The 17,890-nt window shown below is 44.0% G+C and overlaps 1 protein-coding gene across 2 annotated transcripts in view; it reads right to left on the bottom strand.

The window, feature by feature from the left end:
* Positions 1-12,876: 12,876 nt before the first annotated feature.
* LMCD1 (LIM and cysteine rich domains 1) overlaps positions 12,877-17,890 on the bottom strand; it is a 58,633-nt gene continuing 53,619 nt past the window's right edge. For both annotated transcript variants that reach the window (XM_039254946.1, XM_039254947.1), the window contains 2 exons: positions 14,249-14,464; positions 12,877-13,546 (listed from right to left, as the gene is read on the bottom strand). In XM_039254946.1, the coding sequence (XP_039110877.1) occupies positions 13,388-13,546; positions 14,249-14,464 (375 nt within the window). In that variant the 3' untranslated portion in view covers positions 12,877-13,387. The remainder of the gene's footprint in view (positions 13,547-14,248; positions 14,465-17,890) is intronic.

Genomic DNA, 17,890 nt, shown 5'->3' with positions numbered 1-17,890 from the left:
TCCATGTCCTTCCTCAAGGAGCTTCCAGAGCCAGCCTGGACACAGAGGGCTTCAGCTCCTGCCTGTTTGTGAAGTGGCCACTAGCTGGGGATGAGCCTGATGGTGAGGTCTGGTCTGGAGCTTCCCCCTGGCTGCCTGGGAGCCCTGGGGTCTGTGGGGAGATGTCTGATGTTGCATCAGTTTGAGGCATAAGATGAACAGAAGGGGGGGGTCTCTAGCTCCCCTCCTCCTGCTAATCTTTTATTTCATTTCATATATACGGAGACTGTATAAATTTCATCAATATTAATGGTTCAAACATGTTTGAACATGCCTGAGCTAGCCCATTGGGTGCTCCTGAAAGAGTGTTCATCTCAAACTGCATTAGGAGAGAGCTGATAGTTCTGGGAATATCAAACAAGCAGACCCTCCATGAATAGGGCTCTTTATCATTTTCACAAGTCTTTCCTATCTGCTATCCCATGTGATCCCAAGCAGTCCTGGGGGGGTGGGGGCAGGGAGAGGATGGGTGGGATCACCACCATTTCACAGGGGGCTCTTGAGGTTTAGAGTGATCTCGTGACTTGCCAGGGAGTAGGAAAGCTCAGATCCAAGTGCAGACTCTGCCTCATAGGCCAGTGTTCCCTGTTTCATATCTAGAACCCCCAAGGAGAACTGGGAGCCCTAGTTTCTGAAAGGGAGCCCTGGCTCAAAAAAAGCCCTTACCTAATACCAGAATAGGTGCCACCCAAAACGAGCTACAGGCCAGTGAGGACAAACAGATGACCGAATAGCTGTTAAAGCAGGGCACAAAAGGAAATCCACACTTATAAAGTAAATTTGTATTTGTAAAGGTGTCTTCCTCACCTGTAATAGGAAGAGAAGGACTCATTAACTCTTATCAGTGGAGAAAGTGTGGACTAAATTCTGCATAACAAACCTCACTAAACAATCCTTTTTTACTTTCCTGCTCACCTTCCCAACTTGCCTCTCCCTTCCAGGAGCCCCAAACCCCTTTTCCTTTGTTTAGACCAAGATGATCTATAAGCCTCATTCATCTAGCCACCTCCCTGGGCCACATTTTTCTTTGCAAACTGCTGTGCATAGGTATGTAATTGTAACTGTTTTTTTTTCTTTCCTCTTCTTTTTTTTTTTTTTTTTAAATTATGTTTCTTTCTTATTGGGACAGAGAGAAACAGAGCATGAGTGGGGGAGGGGAAGAGAAAGAAGGAGACACACAGAATCTGAAGGAGGCTCCAGGCTCTGAGCCATCAGCACAGAGCCGGACACGGGACTCAAACCTGCGTTTGAGATCATGATCTGAGCCAAAGTCGGATGCTTAACTGACTGAGCCACTCAGGTGCCCCTTTTCTTTACTCTTCGTAATCCATCCTTTTTCAGTTTGATTCATTGGCCCCAGCCAATGAACCTAAGATGTATAGAGGGACAAGGAATTTTTTCCTTCCCTATACTAGTCTGCCAGTGGTGCCAAGATACCAGGGCAGCAGAGGCATGGGTACCGTGAACAGAGTGTATGAATGGTGTCCTAGTGTTTAGGATCCTCAGAAAGATTCTCTCTCTAAGTAACACTAGGACTGACACCTTTGATGCTGAGTTACAATGTTGGCCATTTTTCCTCTTCTCTAACCTTTCCCCGCAGCCTTGCGGTTAGTGTTCACAGAAGGGGAGAACACAGGTGTCTGGACTTGAGGTAAGGTAGACATGCTCACCCCTCTTCATCCCCCATAGAAAGGAAGCCTGATACGGTAGGCGTCTCTAATTTATTTGTTAGAATAACCATCTGGACTGCTTCTGCCCAGTTGCCAGCAGATGATTTAGCCTTTTAGAAAAAAAAAAAAAAGCCATCTAATTCTAAAGAATTAGAGAAAATAGCTCTCATTATGCATTATAAATGAAACCGACAAGATCCAGATTAGCTCTGTTTCTTATTATCCCATTCCTTGCCAAGAGTTTCCTAGCACGAAGGATGCCACCTTTGATATGAAACCTTTGTTCAGAGCTGGGATTGCCTTAAAACTTTGGGGTGGAAAGAAGTTTCTTAGAGAGAATAATGTCCTGACTCCAGAGTGAAATTGGTCCCCAGGGCACCCTTGATCTGATAGGGATGGATGGCCAACGAATAGAGCCCTGTGCTTTCCGAGGCAGGGGATCCTTTGCAAGACAATAGAAAGCAGTCACAGTTTGGGCAAAATCTGGAGTATCTCACTTTAACTGGCAGGTTGACCAGCTAACAACAACCTGACCGAAGCACATATGTGTCCCCATCAGAAGGCACTTTGGACTCTGAACACAGAAGAAAAAAATCAAAGGAGGTCAGCAGCAGGCTGCCAGGTATTTCCCAACTCAGTGACCGGGCTTCTCATTAGTTCATAGGAAGGGTCTCTGGAGCCTGTAAACTGCTGTTTCGTTGTCCCAAACAAGGTGTTTTCGTTTGAAGTTGTGGACATTTCATCTAGATTATTTGGCATTTTCTTCCAGGCCTCTATTTTGAAAACCCTTTCACTTAAAAAAAAAATGCTTTCTTAAAAAATGTGAATGTAGTCGAGGTTCAGTCATGGCTCATTCTCTCTCAGACCATGTGCTATTTCAGGATTTGTGATAATTTACTGAATTGATTTTCTTTAATGAAGTTACACTGGTCGTGTATGGTGTGAAAACCCCCTGCGGGGGAGTGGGGTGGGGGTGAGAATTTAACTTCTGAAAATAAATGACAACTTTTACTTTTTGAGAGAAAGATAGAGAGGGAGGGAAGGAGGGAGGCAGGCGTGAGTGGGGGAGGGGCAGAGAAGAGAGGGGGACAGAATCTGAAGCAGGGTCCAGGCTCTGAGCTGTCAGCACAGAGCCCGTTGCGGGACTTGAACTCATGAACGGTGAGATCATGACCCGAGCAGAAGTTGGATGCTGAACCGGCTGAGCCACCAAGGCGCCCCGGAAATGACAACTTTTAACTTCTGGTTCCAACAGACTCCATGCCATTCATGGATGCAAGCCATGGCAGTGTTCTTAGGTGGAAATGCATGGGTCGCCCTGATTTAGAAATTCACCTTGCATACCCCATCCCATTGTAAACTGAGAAGCCAAGAACACCATGTCTTAGACGAGCTCCTTCTCTGAGGTGGATTTCTTTGTATGAGTTGTTTCCACATGTGGATTTTACCTCTCTGTGCATACCATCCACTTAGGTAACAACTTTGCAGGGGGCTCGGGAGAGAATCTATCAAATTGAAGGTATACTGTAACTCTAAGATGAATCCCTGTTGTAGGAATGTAGTGTTTTCATTTCATGTGTACTTTGGAAGTGAGGATACAAGACACTCGGCTTCTCTTCTCCATTTCTGCAAACTCAGAGGACAGCACTTTCCTGATTTTGAAGACCACGGATTGCATTTTAAACTGTTTTATAAGTCATACTGTCTATAAATAGAGACTCCCCCCCCTCCCCCGCCAATGTCTAATCAGCTTAGGCAGGGGCCCACTGGCCAAATTAGGCCCACCTCCTGATTTTGTAAGTAAGGTTTTATTGGAACCAGCCATGCTAATTTGTTTACATACTGTCTGTGGCTCCTTTTCCACTACAACAGCAGAATTGAGTAGTAGCCGAGGCCATATGGCTTGCAAAGTCTAAACTATTTACTATCTGGTTCTTTACAGAAAAAGGTAGCTGACCCCGGTCTAAGGTTATGCAAACTGCCCACCCACAGACCAGTCGCAGCTTACAGGCATGTTTTGCTGGTGTTTTTAAAAAGTAAAGCCAGCAGGTGTACATGGCCCCTGCTGTGGATACTGGGCCTGCTTCGTGCATTGCCCTCACTGCCTGGCACTGTAGGCACTAGATCCCCATCCATGGTTGGCGCACTCAGGAGGGGCCTGACTCGGAACCTGGAGACCTGGCTTACAGTCTTGCTGCACTTTGAGCTCACCGTGTGACTCTGATAAAGCTACTTCTACTTCCTGGCCTCAGTTTCCCTACATCTCACCTGGCTTCTAACCAGGTCTTTCAACCTTAACAGCCTCCAGTCTTGCTCTTCCAAGTGTGGTCCTCAGGCCAGCAGCAGTGACATCACCCAGCGCTTGCTAGAAATGCATAGTCTCAGGCCTCAGCCCAGACCTGCTGAACCAGAACCCACCTTTTAACGAGCCTCCAGGTGATTCTCATCAACACTAGACATGAGAAGCACTTCTCTAGAATATCACCAGATATTGCCAGAAGATTCTCTGGAATGATATGTTATTAGCAGCAAAGTGCAATAGAGGTGGCTAGAGCTTTCAATTTCTGATTTGCTTTTAGTTCTCAGGTGAGTTAGGTGAGACATAAAATCTGTAATCTTATTAGTGTAACATTTCCCTAGGCACTTGCTTATGACTTTAGGGGACCCACTGTGAGGCTGAGGGTCAACGGAACCACTCACCATTCTTAAAATATACATGGCACAAATGAAGGACAGTTACCACCTGGCTGGTTGGCTTTACCAGTAAAGAAAGAGTATCTGTATTCACGTGTGTGTGTGTGTATGTGTGTGTGTGTATGTGTAGCAAAATGCTGAAATGTTCCTCTTAGTGGGGAGGTCATACATGGGCATTTGCCAGAATGTCTCAGAGATTAGAAATGAGAAAACTAACGATGATGTTTGCTAATGAACTTTAAGAAACATGCACAGAATTTCTATTTTTAATTTTTTTAAGTTTATTTAATTATCTTGAGAGAGAGAGAGAGAGCATGAGTGGGGGAAGTACAGAGAGAGAGAGGGAGAGAAAGAGAGAGATTGAATCCCTAACAGACTCTGCACTGTCAGCACAGAGCCCAATGTGGGGCCTGAATTCACAAACCATGAGATCATGACCTGAGCCAAAGTCAGAGCTACCTGGCTCTTACTTTAACTGACTGAGCTACCTGGGTGCCCCATGCATAGAATTTTCTTAAAATAGCTGTTTTCAAGAGTAGAGTAGGTTGCATTTGACTCATCATCCAGGGTCCACTGGCTGGTAATACAAATAACGGCAATAATTCTAACAGCCAATACTTACTGAGCACTTATTATGTGCTAGGAGCTGTTCTAAATCCTTTAACATGCATGAACCCACGTACTCCTCAGAGCAACCCTATAAAGGTAAATACTGTTACGATCTTCATTTTACGGTGGAGAGACTTGGGAACAAGTGAAACCGTTTATCTAAGGCGACAGAGTCAGGATTAGAATGGACACATCTAGCTCCAGACTGTCAGTGACAATGCAGTGCTGAATCTATCTGGTGGGTGACTGGGAAAGACCAGGCCTGCCAGTGGCCTGTGGACAAGGAGCTCTGGGGTATCTTGGGAAGGGACATAGGCTGGATTTCCCTATGCCCTCATATCTGAGTAGATGATTATCTGTTATTTGTTACTCTCCTCTGATAGAGTTTAAGTCCTTTAAAGCAGAAGCCATGTCTCCTTTGTCTACTGTTGTATTTCTGATGCCTTAGCACACTGCTTGGGGGCATAACAAGTGCTTAGTAAATGCCTGGTGAATGAATGAAGACTAAACGAGTGAGGGAGGGAGGTAGGGAGAGAGCTGCCCATTGCTTGGAAGACAAATCACAGAGTCTGACATCAGTGCAGTTTTTCTGGTCAAGGGCTGAATCATTAACACAGTAGGTGGAGACTCTGAACACCTGAAGGAATCACCGAGGGCTTCCTGGAAGAGGGAGTGCTTATGCTGAGTGTGGAAGTAGAGGTGGCAGAGGGGTGACCTATCGGGCAGGAACAAGTATTAAAAACACGGTGTTCGCAAGCCCTGGTACAAGATGTCACAAACACCTCTCCTGCAGAGAGGGACCACACAGGCAGAGTATTGAACAGACACCTTCCTGCTTGGCGTGGGGCTTTGGCTGGAGCACGATCTTCTGTCCAGCTTTGGCACCAGATGGTCCCCTTGCATCGGCCAAGGATACTTGCCTGCCTGCTCCTTCTCCCTCTTCCCTTATCAGCTGAAGATGAACTCTGCAGAGCTCTCCTGTCAACTGAAGCACAAACCATTCCCTTGTAGGGCAAAGGCTTGCGATCCTTTGCAACGATATTTCATAATTTATATATTTGATTAAAAACTGGAACCCCGTGCCAGCAGCCTGCATAATCTAACATATTGGGATCATTAGCTGCTTGTGTCACTCTTCTATTTTAAAACTTTCCATATTTGAACTCCTGGAAGTACATCCTTCACATTTATTAAACTTTTCCCATAAAAACTGTTTAGTAAGACTCCATCATCTTTCATAGAAGTAAGGGGAAAAAAAGCCACAATAAAACCCTTCAGACACTTCCTTTAGGGAATACCATTTTATTTCAGCCTTTAAAAACATTTGTCTTTTCTTGCCAGTAATTAAAAAAAATGTCAAGACAAATGAGATTTTTAGTGGCCTGATAATTAGTTCAAGATGAGCTTTGTGACTTGGCTTCTTTCCTTGCTCTTTGGGTTGCTCTTCCCGGGCCCCTCAGGAACCTGCATTCCCCAATCCTCAGACAGTCTTAGTCCCTTAGGTTCCCTGGGTTGGTTCTTTTCCAGCTTCTCAGACTGTTCCTTTTCTGTGCTCTGCTCCTGTTGTTTTATCCACCCTCCCTTTCTGTAGAGAACCAAGCCAGCTCTACTTTGCCCTGCAGGCTTTTTTTTTCCCCTCCTGGCTCCAGCTCTAACAGCCGCTGCCATCTTTCTTTCTCTCTCTTTTTTAACAAGGGGCCTGTTGCAGGTGATTTGCTAGGGGCTGTCTTTGTGAATCCCTTGCCGTTGGCTGGTTGGCATGTGACGGAGGCACTGCCAATCCCAGTAACCCACTCCTCTGACTCCTCTGGCACAGCAGCTGAGGGGTAGGCACATGACCCACCCTGGGCCAATCAGAATCATTCTCCAGAAACCCCAGAAAGAGACAGTCCCTTTTCATTGGGCTCACTAGCTCTAAGGTAAAAGCGACCGCGGCTGATACCATCTAGGGGAGCCTACCTGAGGATGAAGCCAATATGGAGAGAAAGGGAGGTGAGAGAAAGGAAGAAGATCCTTAACTGCATAATTAGAACTACTAGATCCAGTTTTTCCTGAAGCTGGATCCTCTTGAACTTTCTGACTAGAAAATAGATTCTGGAATGTGAATTTGCTCTAATTTTTGGGTGTGTTTGTTTAAACTGGTTTGAATTGGAGTTCCCTCACTTGTAACAACAGCATTTCATGTGGCATTTATTCTGTCTCCAAGTCCAAATTCTTTCTGTGTTTTTTTTTTAAGAACCAATGTTGTCCTGAGGCGCCTGGGTGGCTCAGTCAGTTAAGCCTCTGACTTGAGCTCAGGTCGTTATCTCGCAGTCAGTGAGTTCGAGCCCCTTGTTGGGCTCTGTGCTGACAGCTCAGTGCCCGGAACTGGCCTCAGGTTTTGTCTCCCTCTCTCTGCTCCTCTCTTGCTCACACTCTGTCCCTCTCTCTCAAAAATAAATAAACATTAAAAAAAAAAGAACCAATTTTGTTCCAAACTCAGACCAAAGAAACACTTCATGCTGATGCCTATAGTTTCTGTTATCAAAGAACAAAGGGAATCAGACCAAGAGATAATTTTGCTTCAAATTAGTAGAATCTGACTGAATGTTAGTAGCAGTTGAGAAAAAGTTGAGAAAACACACTTCTTTCTTCAACAGCATCACCTCCAATGTTGGCCATTGCACAGTTTTGTCTTTTACGTAACTTTCTTATATTTGAATGCAAACATGTAGAGCCAAACTGTGATAACCCAGCAAGTCAGCCACTCATGTCACTTTTGCTTGCATCACATGGGACAGACTTGATTAAAACTCCAAATGAACTAAGGGGTGTCATGGCTTCAGAAGTGTAGAAGGCGCCCAAGCATCTTGGGTATCAGTTACAGTTTTGGCTCCAATCAACAAGACCCCATTCATGAAAAACTGTATGATGAGGAAATATGTCACATATGGAGGAAATATCTCACCCTGCATAAAGAACAAGGAAATGTATTGTCTCATAAAACAAGAAACCCAGAGGTGAGTTCACCAGCTTGATGACATAACCAAGTCCCTAGGCTCTGTTTGACTCTCAGGTCCATCATCCTCGGCATACTGGCTTGGTTCACGGTCTCCTCAAGGTTCTAAGATGGCACCAGGAGTTCCAAGCTAGCAGCACCCCTCTTAAGAAGAGAGAACTCCTTGAGAAACTGCTGATTCCGAAGCTGTGGTGAAGAAAATACAAGCTGAGAACTCCTGATTGTACCAGAACATTATAGCTGTGTTTGGAAAATGATGGTGATATGTCAAAAGGGCATAGCCAGTTTGAAGGAAATTCCTTTGGCCAAATTTTGGACAATTTGAACATCCAAATAAATAATGATGGTACTAGATTATAAATGATTGAGCATCAAAATGAATAATGATAGTGTTAGATTACAAGGATTTAATAAAACAGAAATCTATTAACTCCAAACTGATACAAGTAAAGGAATAAATAAATAGAAGAGAGTTTTTCCTTATAGTAGAATGCTAAACATTGACGGGCTGCCTGAATTACAAAAATCAACATTTGCCAGCTATCATAATAATAATAATTAATTCAGTCAAGAAACATCAATAGATACTCATAGCCAGTGGGTGGCATTTTGATGAGGAACAGAATATTAACATAGTATCAAATACAGGCATATCTCATTTCATCACACTTTGCTTTATTGCATTTCACAGATATTATGAATTTTTTTACAGATTGAAGGTTTGTGGCAATCCTCTATTGAGCAAATCCACTGGTGCCATTTCTCAAATTGCATTTGTTCACTTCATGCCTCTGGGTCACCTTTTGGTAATTTCCTTAATATATCAAAAATTTTCATTATTATTATATTTGTTATGGTGATCTGTGATCAATGATTGTCACTCCCTGAAAGCTCAGATGATAGTTACCATTTTTTTTTTTAGCAATGAAGTGTTTTCAATTAAGTTATGTACATTGGTTTTTAGACATACTGCTATTGCATGCTTACTAGACTACAGTAGAGTATAAACATAATTTAAAAAAATTTTTTAATGTTTATTTATTTTTGAGAAAGAGACTGAGAGAGTGAGTGCAAGTGAGGAGGGGCAGAGAGAGAGAGACACACAGAATCCGAAGCAGGCTCCAGGCTCTGAGCTGTCAGCACAGAGCCCAATGCGGGGCTCAAACCCACAAACCATGAGATCATGACCTGAGCCGAAGTTAGACACTTAACTGACTGAGCCACTCAGGCAACCCTAAACATAATTTTTACATGCACTGGGAAACCAAAAAAATTCCTTTACCTCACTTTATTTGTGATATTCACTTTATTGAGTGGTCTGGAACTGAACCCACGGCATCTCCAAGTTAGGCCCACATCTTCCCACAAGATACTCATGTAACACAAAGGGGAAAAGAGTAATGTTACAAAGGAAAAATCTAGCTTAATCAAGTGTTGAAAATTAACAGCAACACCTAATAGAATAAATAAAAATCTTGTATTGTCCGATAGGGCACAATGAAAACATTGCTTTCATGGCATTCCCACCAAAAATGCATAGCCTGAATCTGATTATGAGAGAATATCAGACAAAACCAGTTTGATGGACCTTCTACTCAGTAAGCAGCCTTCTTAGATGTCAAGGTCATAAATGTCAAAGAAAGAACAAGAAACACTTCCAAATTACGGAGCACTAAAGAGACAAGATAACTAAATTGGAATGCATAATCCGGGACTGGACCTTTTTGTAGTAAAAGATATTATTGGTAAAATCAGTGAAACTTGTATCTGAGGATCAGATGGTAGAGTGTTCATTTCTGATTTTGATGGTTGTTTTATGGTAGGGGTATCTTTCTGTTCATGAGAATTAGACACTAGAATACTCAGGGGTGATGGAGCATTGTGTCAGCCACACCCTCACATGGTTCAAGGGAAAAAAAATTCTTTGTTCTCTTCTTGAAACTTTTTTTGTAACTTTGAAATTATATCAAAAGAAAAAAAATACAGGGCCTTTTCTTCCAGAGCGTCCCTTTCCATTAAGGAAGAAAACTTTTCTAAGCAGCTTCCCAGTGGAGAATCCCCACTGGCCAGGAATGAGTCACATGCTTTTTCTTTTTGGAGCCCAGAGCCATTGGCAACAGTGAATCCTCCAAGAGCCTGAGGATGTTTGTCCTTGCATTTAGTTGCTAGGTGCTGTAATAAGGATTGGAGAACCAAAGAGAGTGGAAGAAGTTCATAGAGGAAGCCTTTCAGGAACTAGTAATTATAGCACAATAGCATCAATGATTGCAGAAAGCCTAGATACTCAGGGCACACAGATGAACCTAAAACATCCCAGAGGGGAGGGTGAGGCCAGGGAAGGCTTCTAGAGTCGCAGTGATGGGAACAGTGGCTCCTTTTTGCTGAATGGGGAGTTAACTTTGTAGCCTTTTAAAGCCTACCTCCTTCCAGTTCTGCTACAGAATGCCTACCACCTCTGGTGGTCCCATGGAACAGGCAGCGATTAAGCACAGTGTGGGGAACTCCCAGAAGAGGGAATAGCCTGAGCGATGGCACAGAGGTAGGGAAAGCAAGAAGCAAGGACCTGCAAGCTATTCACCTGGCCTCTGAACGGGGAGCAGGAAGCCAAGGTACTTTGGGGCTGGGAAAATAAGAAGCTTGCTTGTAAGGCTAAGTTTTGATTTTCTTCTAGGTATGCAACAGAGAGCCTCTTGATTGTTTTAAAAGAGGCCTGTGTTTCTGGGCAGTTCATGTGGGCAGTGTGTGGAGAGGGTGAGTTCCAGTAGGGAGACTCACTAGGAGACTATTGCCAGTCTGGGCTGCAGTCATTCAAGGAGAAATATGGCTTTGGGGATGGAGGGAAAGCCATGACAGTGACCCATCTGACAGGAAAGGAGTGTCAGAGAGGATTCAGGTGTTCCAATGCCACGCATGAGGTGTCTTTAGTAGACATGGGGAAGGCAAGAGCATGCTCTGGGTGGTATCTGGTGGGGTCTATTGGGTGACATCACTCCTGCCCACAATGATGTGAACAAAGAAATTAGGACAAAGTCAGTCAGGCATCATGCTGGGGTTTCAACAAAGGAGAGAACATGTATCCAATAATCTCTCTATCCAATCATCACTACCCTTGCTTAAAACTCTTCGAAGGTTCCCCATTGCTCTTAGGATAGAGGCGGGTCTTTACTGTTGCCCACAAAATTGGTGCACCTCTTATGTCTCACATCTCTGTATGCACCACACTAGTCTTCTTTCAGTCCCACTCATGGGCCATGGTCACCACTGTATCTCCAACACTAGTATATAGATATTGAATAAACTGATGCTACTTCAGCCATAGGAACTTTGAACATGCCATCCATGTATTTATCCTTAACCATCTTCCTTTTCCTCTTTGGCTGCTCAGAATTTACTTACCCTTTAGATCTCAGTTCAAGTGTCACTTTTCCAGGAGCACCTCTCCTGACTAGGTCCAAACTCTTTTATATTCTTTATAGAGACATGTTCCTCCCCTTTTTATAATTTTACATTGACTTGTGGGACTATTTGCCTAAGGTCATATCCCCCACAGATTATAAAATCCAGGAGGCGGGGGTATTGTTCTTTCTGTGAACACTCTATCTCCTATACTCAGCTTGAATAATGGTACTCTGTAATGCCCAGTGGATATTTGCAGAATGAATGAATGAGTGAGTGAATGAAAGAGTGAATTTTCCAATGGTGCCTTCCAGTGGGAAGGGATTGAGAAGCACGTTATGCTTGAGTAGCACCTTATAGGACCAATAGAATTTCAACAGATGGCGTTGGTTTTCAAGTAACCAGCACAAAACTGGGAGAAGCACAGAAGCGAACTTGATCAAAGGCAGTAGGTGAATGTCTAAGAGAAACAGGGAAATGAAAATCAAGAGAAATGAAGGGTTCCAAGGCCAAAAAGACAATGAAGCCAAGTTTTGGAAGGATTCAAATGTCAGGGTGAGGACTTGGTTCTTAACTTGGAGACACCAGGGAGCCAGGCAAGGCGGATGAGGAAGAAAACACACCCAAAGCTTCTCTCTGGGGAGACAGACACGACAGGGAAGGTGGCTGGAGAGCAGAGCTGGAAACAGAAAACCACCTCCGGAGGCAATTGCAATAGCTTTGGTCAAACTTGCAAGGTCAGGGTATTGTAGGTAAGAGATAAGCAGAGTGAAATTTGGGTGGAGAAATGAAAGAAACTTGGCAACAGATGGGAAATTTGAGAAAGGAGGAAAGCCATGGGTGACCAGGCTGTGAGCTCTTCAGACTCATGTCGTTTTTTGTCTTGGTTTCCCCAGTAGTAAAAGAGATTCCTTTTCTTAGATATTGTGTAAAGGAAACTAATCTGGGAGCTGCAAATGCTCAGAGAGGCCATAAAAAGAGAAAAAATCTGGCCCAAAGACCTATTCTATTTGGCTCATTCCCTGTTGAGCTGGCAATGTGTAGAAGCAGACAGATTTCTCATAAACATCCTGTATTTCTTCAAGACTGCCCACACTGGTCACCATGTCCCATGGGGCACCCATTGGCTGAGCTCAGGTGGCCCTGTGGGGCTGCTCCCAACACTCCACCTGGTCTTCCTCTGAGGATTTCACTCATTACCTGTGAGGGCAGCTGATCAGCTCCTGGAGACTGCTTTTTGATGTACCATGAACCACGGCAATTCCATCACTGACCTGGGGGTTCCTGGAACTGGGGTACAGGGGTTCTGCCTTGAGAACCTAGGCTCACAAAGAAATCTGACGAGACACAGTTGATGAGGAAGCACACCAGCACTTCCGCGCCTTCTGCCACGACCAGCACTCAGCATCAAGGGGCTAAATGGATGCCGTGAAATCACCACTGGTGTAAATAAATAGAGGAGGGCAAAGATGGACTTCGTAAGACTTTTATTGATAAGATCATCATGCCAAAAATGTTTTTTATTTAAAACTCAAATTCCATTTGAAAAGAAGGCCACAAATGATTGTTGGAATATCAGCCAGCTCCTGGAGGAGCCCCCATGTTCATGAGAAAGCACGCACATCCTACAGCTACATGATCTGATCACTCCGAACTGCATTTTGGGAAGCTCCTAGAGATCCCCTTGCAGGATGCCAGTTGTGCCTGTAGTTGGTAGGTGAGAAACAACAACAACAACAACAAAATAACCCCATCTAAGACCTCTCAGAACATGCTGGCTTTGAAACTACTGACCCTCAAGGATCTACCACCCAACCTAGAATATGTGTGTGTGTGTATATATATATATATATTCCCACTGAAAAAATCACTGTTTTCATTGCTTGCTGGCTGTCACATCAGACCCTTAGGATGATGTGAGCACACATGGCTCTCCTCCTTGATGGGATCCTGTGGATTCTGGCTGTGGACGGGCAGCCCTTCAGGACCGTTTGGACTTGCTACAAGTTGGGCACAGAAGCTGGCCCTTGGTGATGATGTACGCCCGGCCGCTCAGCTGCTGCTCACAGCCCTCACAGACAAAGTGCTTTCGGTGCCAGGCCAGGTCTTCCACACGCTGGTAGTCCTCCGAGAATATGATCTGGGGAGGGGAGCAGAGGACAGGCACAGGTCAGGTTCTGTCCCTCTTAGAGATGGGTGTTGAGGACAAGGTGTAGAATGTGGGTCCCCCTCCCCCATTCTTGTCTTGACCTTCAAATGCATCAGTGGGGGAATCTGACATAAATCTCAGGCAGTGAGTACAATATCTGGCACAGGTCATAATTATATCTTGTCTTCTTAGATGGAAAAAAAAATTCTCTGCTATCGTCAGGTTATACTTATCTAGCAGCTGCAATACTCTGACGCACATCCAAAGCCCAGCTTTTTTCTACGATGGGATTGCATATCCCAGTGAAGGCAGCCCAACAATAGCTAAGTGGCCTATGGCCAGGCTTCACCAGCAAGGTCACACAGAGTCACTTGGGCTTTGAATAAAATGACACTTTTTTTTAAGTTCATTTATTTATTTTGAGACAAAGAGAGTGTCCATGCATGCAAGTGGGGGAGGGGGAGAGAGAGGGAGATAAAGAATCCCAAGCAGATTCTGCACTGTCAGTGCAGAGCCCAGCATGGGGCTCAAAACCACAAACCGTGAGATCATGATCTGAGCTGAAACCAAGAGTTAGGTGCTTAACTGACTGAGCCACCCAGGCACCCTACACACTTTGGAATAGGTATATATATGTTGAGGAATCCCTGAGGCTCAGAAAAAATTCAGAAAGAGCAGAACAGCTCTTCTCACCTCATCGCAGCCAGAGCACCGGGGCCGCACGCTCTCGCAGTAATGGCGGCCACACCAGGGGGCACCGTCCTTCCAGAAGTAGATGAGGTCCACCAGTGGCTCGGAGCACTTGACACACACAAAGCAGGTGGGGTGCCACTGCTTGCTGTAGCCTGCCCTGTCTGAGTAGACCACAGGGCTGTCCGCAGGGGCCACTCCCTTGCAGAGCTCACAGACCTAGAAGAGGAGGGAGACAGCAGGGATACAAGATTGTCAGGAGAGCATAGTGACATGGGTTCGAGCTTCGGCTTGTCTTTTTTTTTTTTTTTTTTAATGTTTTTAATGTTTACTTTTGAGAGAGAAAGAGAGAGCGAGCAGACAGGGAAGGGGCAGAGAGAGGGAGACACAGAATCCGAAGCAAGCTCTAGGCTCTGAGTGGTCAGCACAGAGCCTGATGCAGGGCTCGAACCCACAAACCACGAGATCACAACCAGAGCTCAAGTCGGACACTTAACCAACTGAGCCACCCAGGTGCCCCTTTGCCTGTCTTTTTACTTCCTGGTGACTCTCCAGCAAGTTACCTCTCTGTTCCTCAGTTTTCTCATCCTCAAACCTACCTCATAGGTTGCTGTGGGGACTAAAGAAGATAGTTGTTTAGCTCAGTGAGTTCCAAACTTTTTATCCTCAGGACCCTCTATATTCTTACAAATTATTAAGAACCTCAAAGAATTTTTGTTCATATGGGTAATAGCTGTTGAGATTTACTAGAAGAAAAATTAAAACTGAATAACTTGAGTAACTATTTGTTGATTGATTTAAAAATAATAAACCAACATGTTAATATAAATATTTGTAATTAAAATAACTCCAGGGGTGCTTGGGAAACAAGCGGTAGTTTCTCAAAAGTCAATGTGGAATCTGAACCATATCACTTAACCTTTCATCCTGGTTCCATTAAAACCCACTGGACCACTTTGCACTTTGAATGGATCTCTTACCCATGTGTATTTATTTTGTATTTTAGTTTTTTAAATGTTTATTTTTTGAGAGACCCAGTGCGGGAGGGCAGAGAGAGAAGGAGAGATAGAATCCCAACCAGGCTCCAAGCTGTCAGCACAGAGCCCAACAGGGGGCTCAATCCCATGAACCATGAAATCATGACCTGAGCTGAAGTGGGATGGTTAACTGACTGAGCTACCCAGGTGCCCTGTATAATTATCTTTCAATGAACTTTACATTTTTAGAACAGTTCTAGATTTACAGAAAATTTATGAAGATAGTACAGAGAGTTCTCATTTACCCCACACCTAATTTCCTCCGTTCTTAACATCTTAGATTAATGTGATATACTTGCCACAATTAACCAATATTGATATGCTATTATTAACTGAAGTCCCAACTTTATTCAGATGTTCTTAGATTTTCCTAATGTCCTTTTTCTATTCTGATCCTACACCATATTTAGTCCTTATGTCTCCTTAGGCTCCTCTTGGCTGTGACTTCTCAGACTTCCTTTGTTTTTGATGATTTTGACAGTTTGGAGGAGTACTCTCAGGTGTACTTCAACTGGGATTTATCTGATGTTATTGTCATGATTACATTGGGAGGAAAACCACAGAGGTTAATTGTCATTCTCCAGACATACTTCCCAGAGTATGTATGTAATCCATCAAATCTTTTGAGTCATTTTGGGGTTATTTCCAGCTTCTCAAAATTCCAATGGTGATGATGATGATAATGATGATGATGATGATGGTGGTGGTGGTGGTGGTGGTGATGATGATGACTATAATTCTAAAGACAGGTCTACATCCAGCATTATGCTCAGGACTTTGCACTCCTTACAGAAGCCCTGAGGAGACACTTCCCCTTCTAGATTTGGCTCCCTTTTAAGGAAATCATTATTTCCCTCCAGACCTGGCAAAAATGAGTTTCAGAGAGATTCAGTGGTTGTTCATTAATGTACAGCTGATAGGAGGCAGAGCTGGGCTGTGAACATGGGCCAAGCCTGATTCCAAAGCCAAGGTTCTTTCTACTATATGGTGTCCAGGTATCTGTAAACTGCAGCCATGCCAAACCCCAATGTTACCTGTACTCGTAAGACCCACCAGCTAAGAATGGATTTTACGTTTAAGCTCCAGTCCAGTGAAATGTTTTTCCTTTTTCTCATTAGTAGACCTGCATTAGGGACTGAGTTGTGTGCCCCCCACCAATTCATGTTAAAGTCCTAACTATCGATGTGACTGTATTTGGCTACAAGGCCCTTAAACAGGTAATTAAGGTTAAATGGGGTCATAAGGACGGGGCCCTTGTCAGATAGGACCGGCATCCTTACAAGACTAGGGCCCAATCAACCTCTCTTTCACCCTGAGTGTGCATAGAGGAAAGGTCCTGTGAAGACACAGTGAGAAGGCAGCTATGTACAAGCCAGAAAGAGGGGCTTCATCAGAAGCCCACCACAGCAGCACTTTGATCTTGGACTTACAGCCTCCAGAATTATAAGATAATACATTTCCCTTTTTTAAGCCATCCAGTCTGTGGTGTTCTGTGGCGGTCTGAGCTGACCAATATTACCAGTATTGGTAAAACCTGTGCTTAATTATATTATTAGATTTTGAATTTCAGAAATGGAAAACTTTGTGGAAATTTCGTTTTCCCTCTTGTTACATAAAGTACCTACATGATACCATCAGTTTTGGCTCTTGCCCTACAACACCTAAAATATTTACCGCTTGGCCTCCATGGAAAATGTTTGCAGACCCTGGCTTTAGATGAGAACTCTAAGATTACTAAGCACCAATTATGTGTCAGCCAAACCAGAAATTCTGCCGTACAAACATGAGTAGGCATAAATTAAGAGCCTAGACACTAGGCATTCTTAAGGAATATACTTTAATTACATTCTTAATATATATTCTTGTGTATGAAGAAAAAATAAAAGTTATGATGATGAAAAATAGGGAAAGAAAACCAAACCACAAAGAATGCCCATGTACTGACAGGGGCCCCTAAGCACAGTAGCTGTTGAATGAATGTCTACATAAAATATATGTTTGGCTAATTGATCCGGACAGCTTGACAGTGTTCCTTAGAATGTGCTGGACTTGTTTCAGGTATGCCCACAAGAATGAACAATGCGAGTCCTTCACCACAATGAAAACCCTGTTCCTCTGAACATGACTGAGTCCCAGCTTCCATGGAACTCATCAGAGGTTCTAAACCAAAAACAAGTGATGAATCATCATTCACTTATTTTCACCATCCCTTCAGCACAGCCGGGACATGTAAACTATTTGGCAAGCACTGTGTGAGTACCAAGTGAGTTTTCTGTCTGCCTGGCTTTCTAAATTTCATGGGGCAAAATTTCCAGCCTCTTTCCTTCCACGAAGAAGGGGCTTTGTGTCAATCCACCCACCACCTTAGTTGGGTCTCACTGTGGTATATCAGTGCGGCTTCCAACTCCAGATTTCCAGCTGTTGCTTAACATGGAAGCCCGGAAAGGGAAAGAGATATAAATGCGCGTGGAAGAGGATGGGGAGCAGGGGAAGGCACCCACAACCCACAAAAGGAAATGGAGGGATGGGAGGTCAGAGGGGCAGTCTGTGTGGCTGTGAGCCTAGGTTATGGTTGAGATCTCTGGAGATAACAGGGAGCCATTACTGG

The sequence above is a fragment of the Hyaena hyaena genome, unplaced genomic scaffold, assembly GCF_003009895.1.
Source record: "Hyaena hyaena isolate Hyena2069 unplaced genomic scaffold, ASM300989v1 scaffold_501, whole genome shotgun sequence".
NCBI classification, from domain to species: domain Eukaryota; kingdom Metazoa; phylum Chordata; class Mammalia; order Carnivora; family Hyaenidae; genus Hyaena; species Hyaena hyaena.
This window is presented reverse-complemented; position numbering and strand designations above follow the sequence as displayed.